Genomic DNA, 20,518 nt, shown 5'->3' with positions numbered 1-20,518 from the left:
TTAAAGCAACCGCGGGGTGTGGCTAGGCAGTCTGCTACCTCCGAAGCTGCCATCAACCTGCTGTTTGGGTAGACTCCGTATTTTAGAACCCCTCACCCAAGAAGAAGTCGAAGAAGAAATTTTCTAACAAAACAGCGTTGAACAGGTTGGTTATTTGCTTGATATTAACAATTTTTTGTAAATTAGAATCACTATTGATTGTTTTAAACAAGACACAGTCTGCAGATATACTACAAGTAATTACACAGGAAGTTTTGAGACAGGACACGACCTCTCGTGCGCTCCTCGCCTGACTGTTCTTTTAGGTTCTTCGGCGGTTTGCGTTCAGACTGCTGGGCACAACAGGCCACGCTTATCCGTATTTTTAAAGTGTGATGAATAGATACGACGTACGGACCATCAATCTGTAGAAGATATGGGTCACTTGTAAGAGGTTCCGTCACAAATCTAATCCTGGGATTTATGAATTTGTAATCGAGAATGGCAGCCACACGTTTTCATTAAAGTACATTTGTCTGTATAGTCTACAATAATTAGGTTCTCTTTATAATGAAGATGGAAAATAACGGACTATATACATTCAATTACAGTAGCTACTGTAATTAACTATAGGCATACGTTATCTTTTACGTTGGAATCTACTAATCTTAACACCAAACAATATTTTTGGCATACAGTCTTTGTCTCTAAACTGAACATTAAGGAGTAGGTTAGACTAAATGTATTTGTTTGTTTGTTTAGATGTCGTGAGTTTAGCGACTTTAAATCGATCGCGAACAGGAAACCCAGGCTGCCTTTCTTAATTCTAAAAAACTATACTGGAAATAAGTATACTATTGCTATTTTTGAAATGTTTGTTTAATCTGATTGCAGACTTGAAAATGTAGCTTCAGAGATATTTGTATAAGGTGGGGTAGGCTATTTTATACTAGCTGACTTGACTCTACTTGTCATTGCGTGTACGTGTAAGAGAGTTTGGTACTAAAGGCTGTTGTCATCAAACACAGATAACAGGAGCTTCTAATGTGTACTGTAAATGAGCACTCAGATGCCAGATATTCCTGACAGATATCCATCAAGTAAGAGATTGAGTGTATGTGAATCCTCTTATGCTGTACATCTGTTATGTAAATGAACTGTTGAAGGAATATCCTTATTGTAGTTTCCCTGTTACAGGACTAATTACTTCTAGAATCTTTGAGTACACCATATTGCCTTTTAATTCAAAGCCAAACCTAGGAGTGGCACCATGTGAAAAAGTGCATTTTACTTCCTGTTGTTATTTTCATACAATAATGAAAAGAAATGTAAATGCTCTTTGTTAATTCTCATGGAGGAGTCATACATGCAGTAAAGTAGGAAGTGCTTGCTCGTGTGCTGGCATGTTGGAATATCTAGATTCATGTCAGTGAGCTTGGTAATGATTCAGATTTGGAATGCAAGAGTTTTGTCTGTGATGCCGTTCTTGCATCTGTTTACGCACTGCCAATTACAGTGGATAGAAAAATGCTGCACTTTTGCTGAAAAGCTGTGGAGATGTCTTATTGCCTCTGTGTAACTTCCAGTAAAACTCAGAGCATCTCAGAAGAGCCATATGTTCATGATGGTTTGGTAACTCAATCTGTATATAATGTTGACAGTATAGCTGTGTTCTTAACTGCAGGATTGATGTTGAGATGCAGAAGCCTCTATTATGACAGCCTATGTGGAGATGTCTGGGGACAGCAGAACACTGAGTGCACAGGCACCGACTGGTGGCCAGCAGCAGGAGCTGAGGGGTCACCCCAACGTGCCTAGCGAGGAATCAAGCACAGTAAAGATTCTCAAAGTGTGTTTCATAAGCAACAGCTCCAACCTGGGCAAGAACTTTAAACTGGTCAAATGTGACAGTTCGTGGGAAGTCAGGGTGAGTCCCACTTTGCTCTGCATTGCGTTATTCCTTCTGACTGTATAAACCTAGTCCCAAAAACTGTAGACATTTTTACCTACAGCTCACTTAGTAGCTATAATTCATCACCAGCAAAAACTGTAAAGCTAAAAAAAGTGTTAAATTGCACATTTGTTAAGTTAATTAAATATTGTAAGCAAAAATAGAAGATGTTAAGAAATCTGAGCAGCATTTTGCTCTGCAGGACATAATTAAATCCATATTGGATAGTGGACGACTTGGACCAAACATCAAGTATGCTGGCTGCTATGGATTACGACTGAAACACCTCAAATCAGAGGAAGTGCACTGGCTCCATTCTTGCCTGACAGTGGGGGAGATGGAGAAGAAGTATGAACAGCAGCATGTTGAGGCAGAGTGGAGGCAAGTGCTCTGAACTTAGTCTTTACTACCCTTGTTGTATTGCTCAATTATCATTCATCTATTTATTCTTGGATATAGGGCTTTCAGAGTTTATTATTTCTCTTAAAAATGACTAGATATGATCTGAGGATCCGGTACATCCCCACTGATTTCTTGGAGAAATTCAAAGAAGACAAAACAACCTTGCTCTATTTCTACCAACAGGTTAGTGTGGAACACCTAATAAAACACTTATATGCAGTGTTGAACAAGAGCTTATATGGGTGGGTACAGATCAAGTGTAAAATGTTAACAAAGTTTTTTTTATTTATTTTTATTTATTTATTGGCACATCCCAGATCCGTAGTGACTACATGCAGCACTGTGCCAGCAAAGTCAGTGATGGCATGGCCTTGCAGCTGGGCTGCCTGGAGATCAGGTACCTACGGAATGTGTGACTTCACTTGCACCATATCATACCACTGCAAACTGCATGCTAGGATTTTTTTTCCTTTAGATTGCAACTGTATTACATTTTTTAAATGCCATTCACAATTGTTTTAAAAATTAATTCATAACTCATGTAACCCCACAGGAGATTTTGTAAAGATATGAATGCCAATGGATTGGAGAAAAAATCTAATTTTGATTTACTGGAGTAAGTGAGACTTTAAAATATTTGATGCTTCAGGAAGTATTTTTAGCCACTGCTTGTCACTGCTCATGACTTTCAAATAGGCTGTACTCACATCTGTGGTTATAAACACAAATGCACACAGCATGACAAGAACCCCATAGAAAAAATACATTCAGCATTGTTCTTTTTATCAGGAAGGATGTCGGCCTTGATTTGTTCTTTCCACCTGAACTAATTAATAGAATGAAGGTAAAATGTTTGTTTTTTAAAAACAAGAATGTTCACATTTATTAATTTATCTTATGCTAAATATGGGTTTACATCTGGATTGTCTGATTACTATTGCAAGATTTACATCTGGATTGTCTGATCACTAATGTCTGATTTCTTCTGGGAGGCAGCCAAAGCAACTCAGGAAATTGATCCAGCAAACATTCCAGCAGTATTCATCTCTGAAAGAGCAGCAGTGCATTATGAAGTTCTTTGAGACTTTTTCAGTTTTCTCTAATTTTGATGAGGAAGTTTTCCCATGTGAGCTAGTGGTGAGTCCTCTGTATTATGTTTTTTCTTTAAATAACACTTATTTTAAATGACAGCCTTCATTGTTGGTAGTGATCAGTGGATCACTTCCACGAAAAATTACAAGTACATGCTATTTTACAGTATGATGTCACTTGTAAACAACAGTTTACAGCTGCTGTAAGCAATTTGTTTTAAAAACACTAATCTGCCTTTATACTTTGATAGCTGTCACAAAAATACTTGCTCTGAGAGAAAAAAAAGGGACTGACTGCTGCAAAATTGATTACGTTAGCTTTAATTCTGTTTCAAACTGTTGGCCCTAACATCAGATCCAATCCATTTTTTGACATTTCCAGAATTTTAGATTAACCTAATTTGCCAAAGCAGGATAGGCTGTCTTTGGTGTTTAAGATTTTTTACCTGTACATACACATTTCACCCCATATCAGTGTATGTAACAGGTGTAGTGAAATTGAATTGGAGCTGTCTTTCATATGCAGCAAGGTTGGCGTTTGGCTGTGGACCTTGTTATTGGCCCCAAAGGCATTTGCCAGCGCACCGACAAAAATGCAGTGGTAAGTGTTCCATTCGTCAGCACAATCCTTAAACCCTGTCACATCTCTTCAGCTCTAGTTCAGAGGTGGCTGTGTGAAATGTATAAACAACAGTTTTCTTTTCTTTGACAAATTCCCCTTGTTGTCTTAACACATCAGAAAATAATTTATTGACCTTTTTTCTCCTTTTAAAGGTATTTTATTTTTATTTTGCTAACCCTCTTGTTAAGTTACACACACCCTCACACACAGTGCCTGTTATCTTACTTCTTTAACAGTTTTCTCTCATTTGGAGTAAATCCTGTTTGTATACTATCTCACAGAGTCTCCCCATTAATTCAAAATTCTGTCCATTACTACAGCCCATCTGCCTAGCTACGTTCTCACAGGTTCAAAGCATCAGATGCTCCCTTCAGAATGATGGAAAGGCTCTGCTACAGGTGACCATAAAGGAGGCCATGCAGGTAAGATTGAATATCATAAAGAACCGCCTCACTTTAAACTGCGTAGTCCTGAAATGAATGAATGCTGTGTTTGATCTTCCATCCACTTGTCATTTTTGTGGACCGTTCTATCCCATTTGGAAACATTGCACCAAAACCTTGTAACAGCTCAACAGTCATATACTAGACACATACAAGACATAATATGCAAATAAACACATAAAAATGGGTTAAAATAGATTTAACTAATATTTTAGCAAATGTTTGTATATTTAATTAATCTTTTAACTAATATTTGTATATATATATGTATGTATTTAATTATTTATACACAAAGCATATGGCAGGTATTCTCTAGTTTAAACAGTATGCAGAAATTTTCTAAATGTTTTAAAGTTATTCAAGGACCAGGAAATGTTTGAAGCCATTTAATGAGCTAAGTTTATTTATGTTAAATCTACAGCCTTTGTCCATCAACACAGTGTCCCTTTCGACTGCAGAGAACATGGCTGACCTGATAGATGGTCATTGTCGTTTAGAGAGTGGAAAGGAGACATCTTTGTTGGTGAAAATTCATAAACGTGAGTAAGGTGATGCTTTTAATTTATTTTTCTCAAATGAATTGCAAGTTGCAGTAGTTCTACCACTTGAATCTGTGCTGCATCCTTTCTTCTTCTCAACACAAGTCATCTGAAATACATGATTTTGAATTTCATATTGATTGTACTATGGTAAATATTTGTTACTGTGTCATGTCAAGTAAGGTGGTGCCATGTTATATTCCAGAAAAAGAATCTAGAATTTCTCTACCTCCAGTTCCTAACAGGTGAGTGTTATCGATTATTTTAAAGGCACAGATATTTTGTGTGCAACATATGTCCAATGAACAAGGCTTTGTGACGTATTTTTAAAATTATTTGTATATTTTCCTTGCTAGTATACCAAGCATTTCTTCCTGCAGAACAAGCATTGGTATGTCAGTAATTTTGCTACTGAAAACTGTTTAAATGAAGTCTTTCAATATGTGTAAAAGAAATGTGAATTTTGACTTTTAAATCTTGCAGGTTCAGACATATACGCTGAGATATCAGATGAAAATCCACAAGCAAGTATGTACTACACTGGGAAAGCATACCAGCAACAGTGATGCTTTAACACAACGTTGCTTAGATCATTTACCCTTTGAAGGTTTTTTTTTTTTTTTTTGTCCAGAAAACTGTAATCTTTTTGCTCAGTAGCACACAGATACAGCTTTAGTCGAGATGATGTTGTCCTCGGCCGGATCCTGGGTGAAGGTTTCTTTGGTGAGGTTCACGAAGGAGTTTACAAAAGCAAGGTCAGTAATTCAAACACTTTAAATGAATTGATATTGAATTCCAGGTTGAATACATAAGGTTAATTAAATGATAAATTAAAATGACAAATTTACTTCTGTTGTATACTCAAATAAAGAAACTTAATTAAATATGCAAAATGGTACAGTGTCCACCTTTTTAAATGAACCTAAAGAAACAAATTAATTACGTATTAAAGTTCATAAGAGTACCTCAGTTATAATTCTGCTGTTAATACCTAAAGAGGTATTATTGAAGATTTCAGTAATGTCTGGCCTTTCAAAAATAAACATCATTATTTCCTGTTTTACAAGGTACTTCTTTTTTCATGATATTCTTACCAGTGGTTTTATTTTCAATTTTGTAAATGTATTTTTTATTATTATTAATTCTGCCTTATTTATTCAGGTTTATTGCAGCTGATGATCAGATTTTTTTTTTTTTTTACTGTTTATTACTTCAGCCTTGTTCAATATATTATCAATCGTTTAAGTAGTAGATTAGTAAAGTAATAGTCTAAGTAGTAGACTAATAGTTTAAGTAGTAGATTAGTAAAGTAATAGTCAAGGTACATAGATGTTCAGTAAATTCAGTTTTTACCACCAATTATACATGTAAAGTCTGCACCAAAATAAGTGGAACCCTCCCATTGAATCAGTGCATTAACACTTCTAAATACTAAGAGTATGGCAGAATGAGACATATGAACAAATGAAAATGAACAAATATATGTTGTAATACAGATGGGTGAGCGGATGGGTGTCGCGGTGAAGACGTGCAAGGAGTGCACAGCTGATGTCAAAGAAAAGTTCATGAGCGAAGCTGGTAAGACCTTCATCATTCAGACATCCTGAAGAAAGTTACTTTATCATCTGACATGCTAAAGCATGTGGCACTCTGCTTGGTGACAGTGATCATGAAAAAACTTGACCATCCTCATATTGTGAGACTAATTGGGATCATCGAGGAGGATCCAGTGTGGATTGTAATGGAACTGTACCAGCATGGAGAGGTGAGACATAGCTAATAATGAAACGTTATATGATTGTTTTAAATTATTATTTTTATTTGAAGATCTTTGAATAATTTTAAGATTATGTGATTGTGTAATAGTGTAACAAGTATTACTTCTTCAGGCTTCAGAAGGAACACCTTTTCCATGACTCATGTTTTGTTACTCATATAGGTACTGCTACTAACCCAACCTTTCTCCTACATGTTTCCTCTAGCTAGGAATATACCTGATCGAGAACCAGTACAAACTGACCAATGTTACCCTCATCCTGTTCAGCCTGCAGATCTGCAAAGCCCTGGCTTATCTGGAGGGTGTTAATATGGTACATAGGTATGGACCACTGACTCACATACACAAATTAAAGGGAGCTGTATTAAAGCTTATATTGACTGAGAGAATTTCTGAAGGTTTTTTTGTTTGTTTGTTTGTTTTTGTCTGATGGAGCAGTGATGTGTCTGTGTTAATCTATGCAGAAAAATGGAGGCCAGTTTCTGTCTTTGTGCTGTCTTGTGAGGCTTTGTTAACCTCCACATTTTGTGTGCTCATGTTTTTAAATTCTCATTCTTTTTTTAATCAGTGTGATTGCTACATGTAAAACCACAACGACCGTGTTCACCATTTTAACTAGCACGTTTGTCATTTGAAAAGTCATTGACACATTTCAAGCACTTGATGCCAATTTAGAATATCAGAAATGTATAACATTTAATGTAATTGAAATACATGTGCCTCCATTAGTCATGTGTTATAGCAGGGCATTTTCTATTTAAATGTGAATACACTGTAATTGTTGATTTCTTCATATTTTGCTGTTTATGACTAGTTTAGAAATCTTCTCAACTTTCTGAAATGAAACAGGGTACAGAATAAAAACACTGAGAGCATTTAGTTTTAGGTGTTAGCTTTCATCTTAAGTATCTTATACTAGAGTACCTAATATGTAACACCAGAAACAGAATTTTTATCTAAAGGTTATTTTAAGATCCTGTTCTCAGGAACAGATGGTTACTTGGTTAGTGGTGTGTGGTATGTTCCTTTGTGGTGCTTTATCGGATGTCCAACTAAAAAAAAAGACGTTATTTTAGTGGAGGCAGATTGGGTGATGGAAAGAGAGGTATTTTAGTCTTTCAGGACTCTTAAATGTACAGTCTTTGTGTGAATCTATGTGTAGTTAATCCATTCTGGTAAATTCTGTTTTGGTCTTAATTAGTTGTAGTCATAGTATACTTTTAGTAAACTATTGTGTGCATTATTGTGAATTGCTCTGGTGAATGCTTTAAATGCAATGTATATAATATGGCCTTATTTTAGATTTTTTAATATAAAAACATTAATCTGATCAAAATAATAATAATTGCTTGTCAGGCTGTGAGTAGTTGTACCTTGTCTGCTTTAATTTTGCTGCTTTCTAATTTCAGCTTTGAAAATATTCCTACTTTCAGAAACATTTCTCTTTTTCATGAACAAATAAATGAGTGGAGTTTGGTCTGCAACAAAGCTTCTTCTGTTTTTTTGTGGCTTTAGAGATATAGCTGTCAGAAATGTTTTGGTTGCTAAACCAGACTGTGTGAAGCTGGGTGACTTCGGCTTATCCAGATACATAGAGGAAGAAGAATACTACAAAGGTAAGCAGAAATGATTGAACTTTACATAGGCAAAGTACTACAAAGTCTTTTTCATATTGTTTTAGACATCACCAATCAAGAAAATAGTTGAAATGCAATGTAATTCACTTTTTTAGTTTACAGTGCTCACTTTTAATGGTGAACCATAAACTCAAAATATTTGTTCTCATTGTAGCCTCAGTGAGCCGACTGCCTATCAAATGGATGGCTCCCGAGTCCATCAATTTCAGACGATTTACATCAGCTAGTGATGTCTGGATGTTTGGTGAGTGGTTGTGACAATTTGACAATTCTGCATGTAATGATGAAACTATAATGTTAAAGATTCGGGGACTGTTTCAGTCAAATCAGGTCTCAGAGAGAAAGCCATGTAAAAGATAACAGATTATGAAGCATGAATCTTAGTGGTTTATGAACCCTGGTTTTAAAACATCCCCAGATTATCCCCTGGCGGGTTTCATATAGTCTTATAACACGTAATTTTTTATTTTATTTTATTTTTTTACTTTATGTAGTACCTAGGCCAGTGTTAAAGAGCAGGTGTTATTGTGGCCTTCTTCCCAGCTGTGTGCATGTGGGAGATCATGAGCTGGGCTCAGCAGCCTTTCTTCTGGCTGGAAAACAAGGATGTTGTCAACCAACTGGAACAGGGCATGCGACTGCCCAAGCCAGAGCTCTGCCCCCCCACCCTCTACTCCCTCATGACCCGCTGCTGGGCCTATAACCCCAGGGAGAGGCCGCGTTTCACTGAACTCGTGTGCAGCCTGAGGTACACCTCTGCCAGCCTGCTAGCTGATGTGTTTGCAGCTGGATTTTGTGTGAGGGCATACGTGCTCATTTATCTGTTCCTTTCACAGTGATATTCACAGAATGGAGCAGGAACTGCGAGTTGAACAGCAGAGGGACTGGGCATGTGCTTCTAAGATGGCCTTTGCCGAACCACCACCCAAGGTTTGCTTTCACACTCACCTTCCTCTTTCCATCTTCTCAACAGCTTCTTTTTAGTGGAAGAGGCATAGTTAACCCTTTTGGTTTTCCTGCTCATGTTTTCCGGATAGCCATCAAGACATAGATCTACGAAGTTCAATACTATTGGGCCAGGGTGCATTCAGGTATACTCTTTCCCTGTGTTCTGCTTACCAATGCTTGATTCAGCTTTAGCATCAGTAATGATTTAATCTTCACAACTTAAGATAGATTCCCACAATATTGTCTAGCCCAAAGCCATGAGATACAGAACCAGGATGAGACCTAATGCTGTCTGCAGATGTGAAATAGTTGACATCTTGTATTGTGCAAGCATTTCCTGTGTGTTAATGTTGTATTCAGTGACACCTCATTACTGCTTGTGGCTGTTAATGCATGTAAGTCCTTGTGTGCATGTGTAAAAAGCAGCTTCTAAAATACAACCTAAAATTCAAAATACAATCCCTATACATTTTATAATGAAAATCTCCCCAAAACACTTGGTTCATACGTGCATATTATTTGCATGCAAGTGTTTTTTTGGACAGCATGTGTTCTGTGTGGGTGGGCATTGTGGCTTGTTTGGTTGCTCTATGTATGCTTATGCTCCTGCCTCCTCAGCTCACAGAGCGCCTTTGTGCTAGTTCATGCACACTCATTGGTCCACCAGGCATCTATCCGTCATGTGTTCCTGCTGGCATGCTGACCCCGCACCGCTGCAGTGTGGGGGTCAGAGCTATGGCTGTCAGCACAGGCGAGGCAGGGCCTCGGTACACATACGCCACACGATAATGTCCCCTGTATATGAAGGTAATTATGTAGCAAAACATGAGAACTTGTAGGACCTGATCTGAGAACTTGCAAAATAAGATTTGCACTTGTATTTTTAATGTGAGAACTTGTAGAATGAAAATCTGAAGGTGAATATAAAAAAAAATGCCATCTTGCAAGCTGTTAAACATTACACTACAACTTCACATCTGCATGCATCAACATTTGCAACAATTCCCTCAGTAGATTTGTTGCAAAATTGATTTGTGCCCTTGTACTGCTTCACTGAGAGATCAGAACTAGGGCGGGACAGTGGGGAGGATACGGCATCTGAGACTGTTTTGCTAATACAAGTACAAATTATAGATTACGGTTAAATTCTCAGATCAGGTTCTACAAATTCTCAAGTTTTGCAACATAATTACCTTCATACCCAAATCCCCTCACACAAAGCTTTCTTTTTGGGAGGAACAATCTGTCCGATCAAAAAGTCACTTTCCATCTCAGCTGTCTTCTAATTCTCACCTGAGACAGAACTATCTTGTGATCTTCATTTTAATGCCCCGTAGATGACATGTCTGCATGCCTTTGCTTGTCCAAGGAGAGGGACTTTGTGTTGGAGCCATCCAGTAAGGAGAACACACAGCACCTGTGGGAGCTGGAGAGGCAGCACATGCAGGAGACTCTGAGGAGGCAGAAGCAGGAGATGCTGGAGGATAATCAGTGGCTTGAGAAAGAGGAGAAACTGCTGGTGAGTCAGTAACTGGAATGCATATATTAAATTATGTGCCACTGGTAAACACAAGCTTGAGGTACACTAGTAAGAAAGAGTACTGGTTATCTTGTGGAAGTGTAATGTTTATATTCATTACATTCATTCAATTTATTAATTTAATTTAAATTAATTCTGATGTCATTGACAATGTATTTATCTCTAATTTTCCTTTCAGGATCCTGTGGTCCAAGATGATGCAAAATTAAAACCAGTAATGAACTAACTTCTCTGTCAAAACTTTGCCCAGCTATTCATTTCAATTTTCTCTGTTCAGAAATGATGGAAGATAAAACTGATCGTTGCTTTTCTTTTATTATCTTTGCAAATATGTTTTAGGTGCCAGACATGGAGACAGGCTATGGTAAGTTTACATTAAGTTTTAGGTATACTATTGTGATGTTTTATAAAATATCAATACATTTTCTTGCCATTTAATTTGATTATTGCACATCAAATTTACAGCTAGGCCATGTGTATTATCCTTGAGCAAGCATGAATACATCAAAATGTTCAACGATTCCATGATATTAGTTTAAACTTTTCAACTACTAGCTAATTTCATTTTCAAGAAATTCCCCCAGCACTACTGAAACCCTTTTCCACTGAGAATGATAGTGTGTCACCTCTCTCTCACAGCTCAATTTCGAGCTCCCCCGGAGAAGCCTCCCAGACTATCTGCGCAGGTAACTACATTGTTAATCCAGCTTGCAAGTTGTATGGCAGTATCGCCTGCTGAGCCCTTTGAAGCTGGCCTTTGGATCTTTCCAAATGAGCAGCTGGCAACACTCAGAGCGGAAGCGTTTTATGTGGAGATCTGTATCAGTTAAAGAGGAGCCTGGAGCTAAAAGCTTGCTTCTTGGCAAAGGGAACACTGGAGCCCAGTGTGATTAACCATTCAACCTGACTTACTAGGTTATGCAAATGACCAGTAAACACTTGGTAGTCAAAGGTCACATTGGGCCTTTTTAAGCCATTTTCACTCATTCGTCACATGTACTGACACTGATGTCATGTCACTAACAGCCAGCACCCACAGCTGAACTAGATCGTACTGAGGATAAGGTTTACCAGAATGTGATGGAGATGGTCAAAGTGGTGATGCAGCTCAAGAATGATGTCAACATGCTACCACCGTCAGAGTATGTTGGTGGGGTGAAGGTAGGAGAATATTTCTTTAGCCTAGAACACACACACATTGGCAAGATTTTAAGACCAGCATTCATATGGGCTGTCACACAAAAAAGGCTTAGGACATAGTAAAATAGAAGAAATAATGTTGGGAGTATGCCTTGGCAGCACTTGACAACTGTGTTTCACCAGGCAGTAGGGTTGAGTCTGCGTGACCTGATCCGCAGTGTGGACGAAGTCCTCCCAGACCTGCATGAGTCTGTCAGAACTGAGGTAACCTGAAGCAGAGTAACTGATCACCTAAGACACAACCATGATCATTTCCAAGAGAAACAACCTGACTGATGGTTACACTTCACACAGGAATACATTGTTTATTTTAGAGGTTCTCAGTCCAGCTTTCCTGGGCCATGTTCCATTCTAGATACACAGCTCACTGACCACGAGCTCTTTGGCCCAGGACTGGGATGTCCAAAAGGACTGGATTAAAAACCTCTGATTTAGTTCATGAACATTTCTGACTATTGAACAAGCAATCTAAATAATGACTTCATGCTCTGCTTTCATGTGGCTTGGGCTTTTAGATTGAAGGCACCCAGAAGCTGCTGAACAAGGACCTGGCTGAGCTGATCAGTAAGATGAAGCTGGCCCAACAGAATGCTATCACGTCGCTGAAAGACGAATGCAAGAAGCAGATGTTAACAGCAGCTCACACACTGGCCATGGACTCTAAAAACCTCCTGGATGCTGTAGACCAGGCTCGAGTGCGAGCCAATATTGCCAAACCAAAAGCCAATTGATTCTGTAGTGAAGTAGGAGACCTGTGCTGCCGAAGTGCTGGTGCACGTACTGCTGTCACTGCATAGAGGGGAGGAAAGGGAAAGCTTGCAATTTTGGTCCATGTTGTTTTTTTAGATGGTGGTACAATTTCATCTTATTTATGTGTATTGATAGCAATGAAAGCTGTGCTTTCTATAATGAATGTTTGGAATATTGCTTTTTTCTGGATCTTTTTTTTTTTTTTGCAAATGCAAAAACTGTTTGTAATAATTTTCAGTCTTTTTCATTTAGACCAAGAAATATCTTGCATGTTTTAATGTTTCCATTTGACCTATTGTTTCAGTTGTTGAAAGACAGATGTCAGGTTTTTAGAAATGTGTGGTATTTCTGTTCTGCAGTTCTGAAAATAATTAATAGAGTTTGATTAAATAAAAAAAACCCCCAATATATCAGTGTTATTTATGTTTCTGTAATATGTCTGGCACATCTGTATTGTCTTTTCATGTAATGTTTTGATATTTAGAGTGTTCATCTCATATTGTGCCCTGTGATTCTGTACGCTTGACAAATCAGAAGGCAGTTAATAATTGCTTGTTAAAATCTACAGAGTGGAAGTGGCACAGAGAATTTTGATCTTCGAAACAAACATCATTGCAACACAGATAACCAGCAGGGGGATCTTAAGTCACAATAACGCCAACGTCTCGAAGGATTGATTTATAATGCTCTTTAACAGATGCATTTAACAATGCATTTGATATGCATTGTTGCAGTAAAATATTTTTTCTAAAGTGTAATCATCTAGAATCATTGATGATGGGCTAACTGAGATGACTGATATGTACACATTCAGAATAATGAGTAGAATAAAAACATCAAACAGGAAGTGAGTTCCCAGTTAGAGTACAGTGTCAGCTTTGACATGATTTGTGTTTGATTATGAAAGATGATCAATGACCATCACAGTCATCTTAGCACTATATAATAAATTATAAGAGAAAATGATTGAACATTTGTTCCATGTATTTAAAGAGTTCATGACCATATTTCAAGACACATTTGCATTCAATCAAAAATAAAAGGGTCGACATAATGGACTGCCATTTCTCATGACTGCATTTTTAAAACATCAAATCTCCTTTGTAATGGTATATACTTTTAGATACTCTAGGCAGAGTGTTTGTACATGAGTGTTTGTACAGAATTGAATAATGTGTTTTGAAAAATGACACATTTCTTTCTCAAGTGTAGGGTTTGTGATTGCAACTCAATTTTACAATGACAATTTGCTTTTTTTGAATCATCAAAAGTTAGCATCAATGAAAGAATGACTTTGACCTGTTGGGCTAATTGCTGTTGAGAGTTAAAGGCATCAATTAATTTAATAGTAGAGTTCAGTGTAAACTGAATTGACCCATTACTAGTAAGGGTCACATATCCTTTGCCTCTTTCATAAAGGTTAATTTTGCATATTACGTTGCTTGGAGGCTGCCTTGATGTGCATGTGATGGTGACTTGGGAAGCAGTATGATAGCTGGAAATGTCAGTGCATTTCTCACAAAGGAGAGATGGTGATGTCATGGTTGAGAAGATCTGAACTATGGTAACAATTAACTGTGACCCCAGGTAATCCCTGAGTGAACTGATATGCTCTCACCCACACTCATTAGATCACAGACACTGCACCCAGGAAACCTTAGTGCAGAAAAGGTCTGGGAGGCAAGGCTGATTTTAAAATTCATATTCATTTTACCCTGTAGACACAGGTTTTTTAAAAAAAGTTCTTCAAGACAAACAAACAAACAAAAAACCACATACACAGTTGTCTGTTGGGTTTTTGTAGGAGAAGCCTTGTCTTCATGATATAGGCTAAATGGTGCTCTGTTGTATGAATCTTTAGATCCATCGCAAGCTCTTAGATCATCCCCGTGAGCCAAGGGGGCAGGAACAGACCAACCGTCCCCAGCAGGCACACGATGATGAACATCCAGAGGAAGATGCGGTCAATCACCATTGCAACATATTTCCAGTCCTCCTTAACCTACAAGGCAAAATCACAAAACTGAATCACACTTGGCAAGATAACAGTCCTAAAATAAAAAGGAGAGGGTTTGGAGAAGGATTTATAATTTAAAAGTCTCTACTGTTTAATTTTAAATGCTACTGTTCATATAACTGGCTAGTGTCAACATTGAGATGTATAATGCGTGAAAAAGATTAAATCTATAATATGCCATATCTGCGTCATGGCACATACTCAATAAATTACAGGAATAAATTACAAGTTAAAGTATATTTAACTGATTTTTTTTTTACTATTTTTTTCCCCTCTTAATTATATTCTCTTAATGACATAAAATTATCTTACATAAATCAAAAGATTCTGAATGTAATTGTACAAACATGAAAACCATTTAATTTACCCTGGAATGATTCTTTTTTGTGCAGCTTTAAAGGTGTATGCGCACACAACAATATTAAAAAGCATGTGAAAGGTTGCATAGCTAAACTTTGGTGCTGTCACACTGGTAACACCTCACTTCCACAAGCTTGTGTTTAAATCCCTTTATGTCCACAAAAGAAACTTCATACTACATCAGCTTTAGACCAAAAATAATAAGACATGTTCTCAACTCTCTATAATAAATGATGCATCATAAGTTTTTAACTGCTAGATGTTGCAGAACCCAGAGGAGAATGGATAGTTGAGGCTCCTCTCAAGTCTCCCTCCTCACACCATCTCAGGGAGCATCTCCTTGCCACCCCAGGCTTGCTCCTATAAGGGGTCAAGGCTTACATTTCTGCATTGAATCAGTATCTGTTGTTAAACTGTCTATGTATATTTAACTGAACTGAATTTTTAAATTTACTTTGAATTAAATCTTTTTAAGTCTCAGTGAAAGGCAAAACAAGTCCTTGATTGACAAGTCCTTGATTGTGAAATGTTCTTCCTCTAGGTTTTTTTGTTTGTTTGCAAGGGCACAGCAGTGATTTTTAGCTGCACTCTTGGGTACCCCATGCTGTGCACAGGTTGTTGCTCTTTCTCTAACACATTTGACATCTCCAGGATGGATGATACCCACCTCAACAGGTAATTGTGTTAGAGCACAGAATAAAAAATGTCATGTGGGACCCCACCAGGAGAGGAGCCAGAAAGCTCCCCTATAATGCCATATACTGCAACAAATTGTAGCAGCTTATTAGACAGCATGAAAGGGAGGAAACATTTAAGATTCACTCACACAGAACTCTACATCCTCTGCACATAGGTGATCAGCGATGTATTGCACCCCTTCCAGGGTCTGTATGATGCTGTGAGGAAAGGAGAGCCCAGAGTCTGGTTGCAAGTTGCTGAGCTGGATGGGTCGTGGAGTGATGGGCACAAGATTTGTCCTGAGTCCAGTCTGCTGCAAGTCAAGTTTATTGAGCAGGGGTTCAGAGTCGGTGAGGAGGCGATCTGTGGCTGGGGGCAGCAGGAAGGTGGGTGTGACCCCCCCACCTGCCCTGCCTTCCATGTCTTTGTGTCTGCTGATGTCCACATCAGTCTCCCGCTGTAGCCAGCTGTTAGAGGTGCTGAGTTGGGAGGCAGGGTTCGGGCCCGGCTTCTTAACCTGCAACTGCTGCGGGTGCCGGCGCGTCAGGGGTGGCAGTGGGCGCTTCATAAACAGCCAACGGGGGATGAAGCTCAGGAAGACTGACTGAACCCAGTGCGGCATCTCATGAGTGCTGGGTGAGCGGTGGTGCACGTTTAAGACGAAGACAGTGATGACGATGGAGAGAGTGATGAAGATCATGGTGAAGAGCAGGTATTCTCCAATGAGTGGGATGACCAGTGATGTGGACGGGATTATCTCGGTGATAAGCAAAAGGAAGACCGTTAGGGAAAGGAGGACAGATATGCACAGTGTGATCTTCTCCCCACAGTCTGACGGCAGATAGAAGACCAGCACTGTCAGGCAGGAGATGAGTAGGCACGGAATGATGAGGTTTATGGTATAGAAGAGAGGTAGGCGTCGGATGATGAAGAAGTAGGTGATGTCTGGATAGATCTCATGGCAGCAGTCATACTTTTTTGTGTTGTATGTTCCCACAGCATTAACAATGGCCCACTCCCCACTCTCCCAGTAGTCCTTCAGGTCCACAGTGTTCTCGATACGCTCCAGGTCAATTTTTGCTTTGTCATATGTCCACGAGCCAAATTTCATCTTGCAGTTTTGCAGATCAAAGGGGAAAAATGTGACATCAATGCTGCAGGAGCTCTTGTAGATGGCTGGAGGAACCCAAAGCACCTTTCCTGTGTGGAAGAGGTGGGCTTTGGTCATGTGAGTCACGGCAAACTCACCATCTGCACTATGAGAGAAAGATCAATTAAAGAAAATTAACAGTAAGGTGCTCAGTATTAATGAACTGCCACTTAAACATTCACATTATCCAAGAGATTAGAAACTTTCAACTTCTCACTCTTTGCTACAGAGATCTGATGTAAGGGGATACATTTTACTTTATTGATATGAGAGCACATATGCATCATAAATAAAGGCATTGTTTCCTCAAATAGATATGTCATTTTTGAATTATTGTTTCATTAGGAGCATAGGATATGGATATTAATCTTAAAAACTACAAAATTGATCTTACTTCACAGGATGTCTGTCTGATTTCACATATTACTATTACAAAGGCACCAGAAGACAACAAAGATCTGAATGTTACCATGATATGTACTCATGGTATACTGCAAAATTACAACAGGACATTTATTCCACAATTATTCATCATTTTAAACACATTAAATATACTGCTGTGACATGGTACTGAATCATCTACAAAAAATAAAAGGCTTTCTTTTATTCTGGAGCATAGGTACTCTCATTCTACTGTCATGGGTGTCCCATAAGTCATTTTTCATAACTTTTGAGGATAAAATGGCACTCACTTATTATACAAGACAATGTCAGGTACCCAAATCAGCTCAGATGGCACCCTAATGGATGTAACGTTGTCATAATCAGATGGCTTCCAGCGCAATTTATAGTCATTCCATTCCTATATGGTTAAAGAGGAAATGATTGCATTTAATGTTTTGTGTGTGAATTTAGGTACTGATTGATATATGGTCACATTTGCAATTTTTAAACATATTTGCTATTAGTTTTCCAGACCATTTAACAACAAAAACTATTTAAAAAAAATTAAAAATCACCCTTCAGTCAGTATATTCTAACAGAACTAATTTATGAAACTCTTTGATCTCCATTATAATCATCATTATCTTCTGTCCACTTTTCCTGGAGAGGGTGTTGGTAACAGGCTGGGAAGATCTGCCCAGACTTCTCCATTCCATGCAACAGATTCCAGCTCCTCCCGTGGGACACCCAGATGATCCCAGGCCAGCTGTGATATGTAATCCCTCCAGCAGGTCCTGGTCTGCCTCTGGGCCTTCTTCCAGTGGGACAGAGCTGGAACTCCATAACTGGCTGCTCATTCTTTTGGAGCAGTGGCTCTACATAGATGCCTTCCTGGATTGTAGAACTTTCCACCCTATAACAAAGCTAAGCAACACTGTGAATAAACCTAATCTCCACTGCTTGTGATGATCATGATTTTATACTTTTAGTCACCACCCATATCTCATGATCATAGGTGAGGATTGGGAACTATGTTGTCTGTTTCACTGAGATCTTCATTTTAGGACTAAGCTTCTGCTTCTCCACCAATAACTAATTCAGTATCCACAACACTTCTGCATTGACCCAATCCATTTGCCAACTTCACACTCCCCTTTTCCATTACTCATGAACAAAATCCCAAGATAGTTGTCCAGAAAGGGCATTTTTGTCTTCTCACCTAAAGGAAGCTCTTTTGTTTCATAAGGGTTATTTACTGTATATTATATTAACAGTTATAAAACCATATCTGCAAAATTGGACAATATGTTGAAGTGTAATTAAATATGTGGTACATCACCTGCTTCAGCCATACATTTGTTGTCATCATCTGATTCTTCTCATCCTGCCCAGAAATTAGAGAAGACATCTTAATTAAGCCAAGTAATTACATAGGGTAAAAGCAGGTTTGCCCATGGCAACCAAAGACAGAGGAAATTAAAAATCTACATTCAGTTTTCGGAACTAAACTAACCATAGATCAGGCTTATATGGGACTGGCCAAATATACAAATTACTTGTATTCCATAACAACATACCACATCAATCAGCTGTGCAATGGAGAGGCCAAACTTGACAATTACGACATCAGAAATGTTCTTCACGGGCCTCGACCATTTATTGTACCCACTGAAGAGTTTCTTAAAGAGTTGATCCTCAGCATGGGCATGGATCCAATCACCTGAAGATGATAAATCAGCGATTGCTCATTCATGATGTTATAGAAACATTTTCATGCACATACACACACCCTATATATATATATATATATATATATATATATATATATATATATATATATATATATAATTCATTATTCTTTGACAAATTCATTATTCTTTGACAATTAATGTCTGTTTGTTTATCAAACAAGTGAAAACCTCCCCCTCGTAGGAACAGCAGCTCCATCTCGTCACTAATTCATCAATTCAGTCAGCACTAATTACGCTAGCCAATAAGAGTAATTATTTTCTTTCCGTGATTATATTTAGTAATTACGGACATTATGAACACCTTGACACCATGCCCTACGGAGGACTGAGCATGTCTGACAAACTACAAATTGCCAGAGAACTGTGTAAGACTGGATTAGAGAACTAAGAATGACAGTAGCGCTCAAATATCTGAAAACTTTCTGCTCAGTTTAGAAAAGTCTTCTGAAATGATCACCTCCTAAAATTTACATAGACCCACACCTCACCTTTTTAACCTTAAATGTGTCAAGTGATTTTGGTTTATTTGTGTAGAACATTGCACAGAATTATGGCTGAATTCTGCAGATGGCAAAATTAGAACCAGGTAATAATACGGTAACGATTAATGCAGATGTTCATTATTTTCATATTAACAATCCTTAAACACAATATTATATTTTAAGTCCTCGCTTACCAGCCTCGCAAACACAGATGCATGAGAGCAATGACGTCTTGGCAAAGATCAGTAATAGATCTGGTCCCATATCCTTGTATTCGAGAGAAGTTAACGTTCGATGGAAACGTTTAAAATACGTCCAACCTGAACTGCTCTATATTTCATACATGTTTCAGTAGTGGTCTCCGTTGCTCATGTTAGTCGAGTCTGTGCCCGGCTTTTCCAGGGGTTTGGAGATCACCGCTCTCCAAATGGGAATGTCTAGCCAATAGGCTGCGTGTGCGTTTCCACACATTGTAATTCAGGGGCAGGATCATTGCTTCTTTGGGTCGAACCTGTCAACAGTGTGCTCATACAAATGAAGAAAACGCTTCCATTAAGTGAAATATAAATTCTAAGACGAAAACACAGTTTTGGCATAGTTGTGAGATCATTGCCTCATATTATATTTTGTAATTTGATTTAAATTACATCTTTAATGGGAAAACATTTAGAATCTATTTCAGCAACCAAAACTAATAGGAGAGGCTAATAAAAACAATTATTATTTAATAATAATAATAATCTGATAAAGAATTATTGTAAATAATAAAAACTAAAAAGACAAAGTTAAACCTGTAATGAACGCGTTGACACAGCAG

General features: G+C 38.1%; 2 protein-coding genes across 5 annotated transcripts; one reads left to right on the top strand and one right to left on the bottom strand.

The window, feature by feature from the left end:
• Window positions 1–3: 3 nt before the first annotated feature.
• ptk2ba (protein tyrosine kinase 2 beta, a) lies at window positions 4–13,287 on the top strand. 4 transcript variants are annotated; one of them, XM_027002420.3, is made up of 30 exons: window positions 5–145; window positions 1,664–1,906; window positions 2,133–2,311; window positions 2,428–2,515; window positions 2,650–2,729; window positions 2,886–2,948; window positions 3,122–3,176; window positions 3,329–3,469; window positions 3,950–4,024; window positions 4,366–4,467; window positions 4,910–5,027; window positions 5,233–5,272; window positions 5,384–5,418; window positions 5,511–5,555; window positions 5,685–5,782; window positions 6,524–6,605; window positions 6,692–6,792; window positions 7,010–7,125; window positions 8,320–8,420; window positions 8,596–8,685; window positions 8,985–9,189; window positions 9,278–9,371; window positions 9,479–9,532; window positions 10,759–10,908; window positions 11,108–11,143; window positions 11,269–11,293; window positions 11,569–11,615; window positions 11,956–12,090; window positions 12,253–12,333; window positions 12,645–13,287. In XM_027002420.3, exons 2-30 carry the CDS (start codon window positions 1,694–1,696, stop codon window positions 12,858–12,860), a joined length of 2,865 nt encoding a protein of 954 aa, XP_026858221.2. In that variant the 5' UTR covers window positions 5–145; window positions 1,664–1,693; the 3' UTR covers window positions 12,861–13,287. The 4 variants fall into 4 exon arrangements, 3 of the variants coding, with proteins under 3 accessions (XP_026858221.2, XP_026858220.2, XP_081577399.1); XM_027002419.3 differs by having other exon boundaries at window positions 5,682–5,782; XM_081721273.1 differs by lacking the exon at window positions 9,479–9,532 and having other exon boundaries at window positions 5,682–5,782.
• Window positions 13,288–14,433: 1,146 nt separating this feature from the next.
• chrna2a (cholinergic receptor, nicotinic, alpha 2a (neuronal)) lies at window positions 14,434–20,171 on the bottom strand. The gene is made up of 6 exons (XM_027002418.3): window positions 19,896–20,171; window positions 19,046–19,188; window positions 18,808–18,852; window positions 17,777–17,886; window positions 16,083–17,190; window positions 14,434–14,881 (listed from the first exon to the last, which is right to left on the bottom strand). The coding sequence occupies exons 1-6, from the start codon at window positions 19,963–19,965 to the stop codon at window positions 14,756–14,758; spliced, it is 1,602 nt and encodes a 533-aa protein (XP_026858219.3). The 5' UTR covers window positions 19,966–20,171; the 3' UTR covers window positions 14,434–14,755.
• Between the last annotated feature and the right edge of the window lie 347 nt (window positions 20,172–20,518).

This window comes from Electrophorus electricus, chromosome 10 (genome assembly GCF_041902795.1).
Source record: "Electrophorus electricus isolate QZ-2024a chromosome 10, ASM4190279v1, whole genome shotgun sequence".
Classification (NCBI taxonomy): Eukaryota; Metazoa; Chordata; class Actinopteri; order Gymnotiformes; family Gymnotidae; genus Electrophorus; species Electrophorus electricus.
Note: the sequence above shows the minus strand (reverse complement) of the source record. Positions and strands in the feature narration are given on the sequence as shown.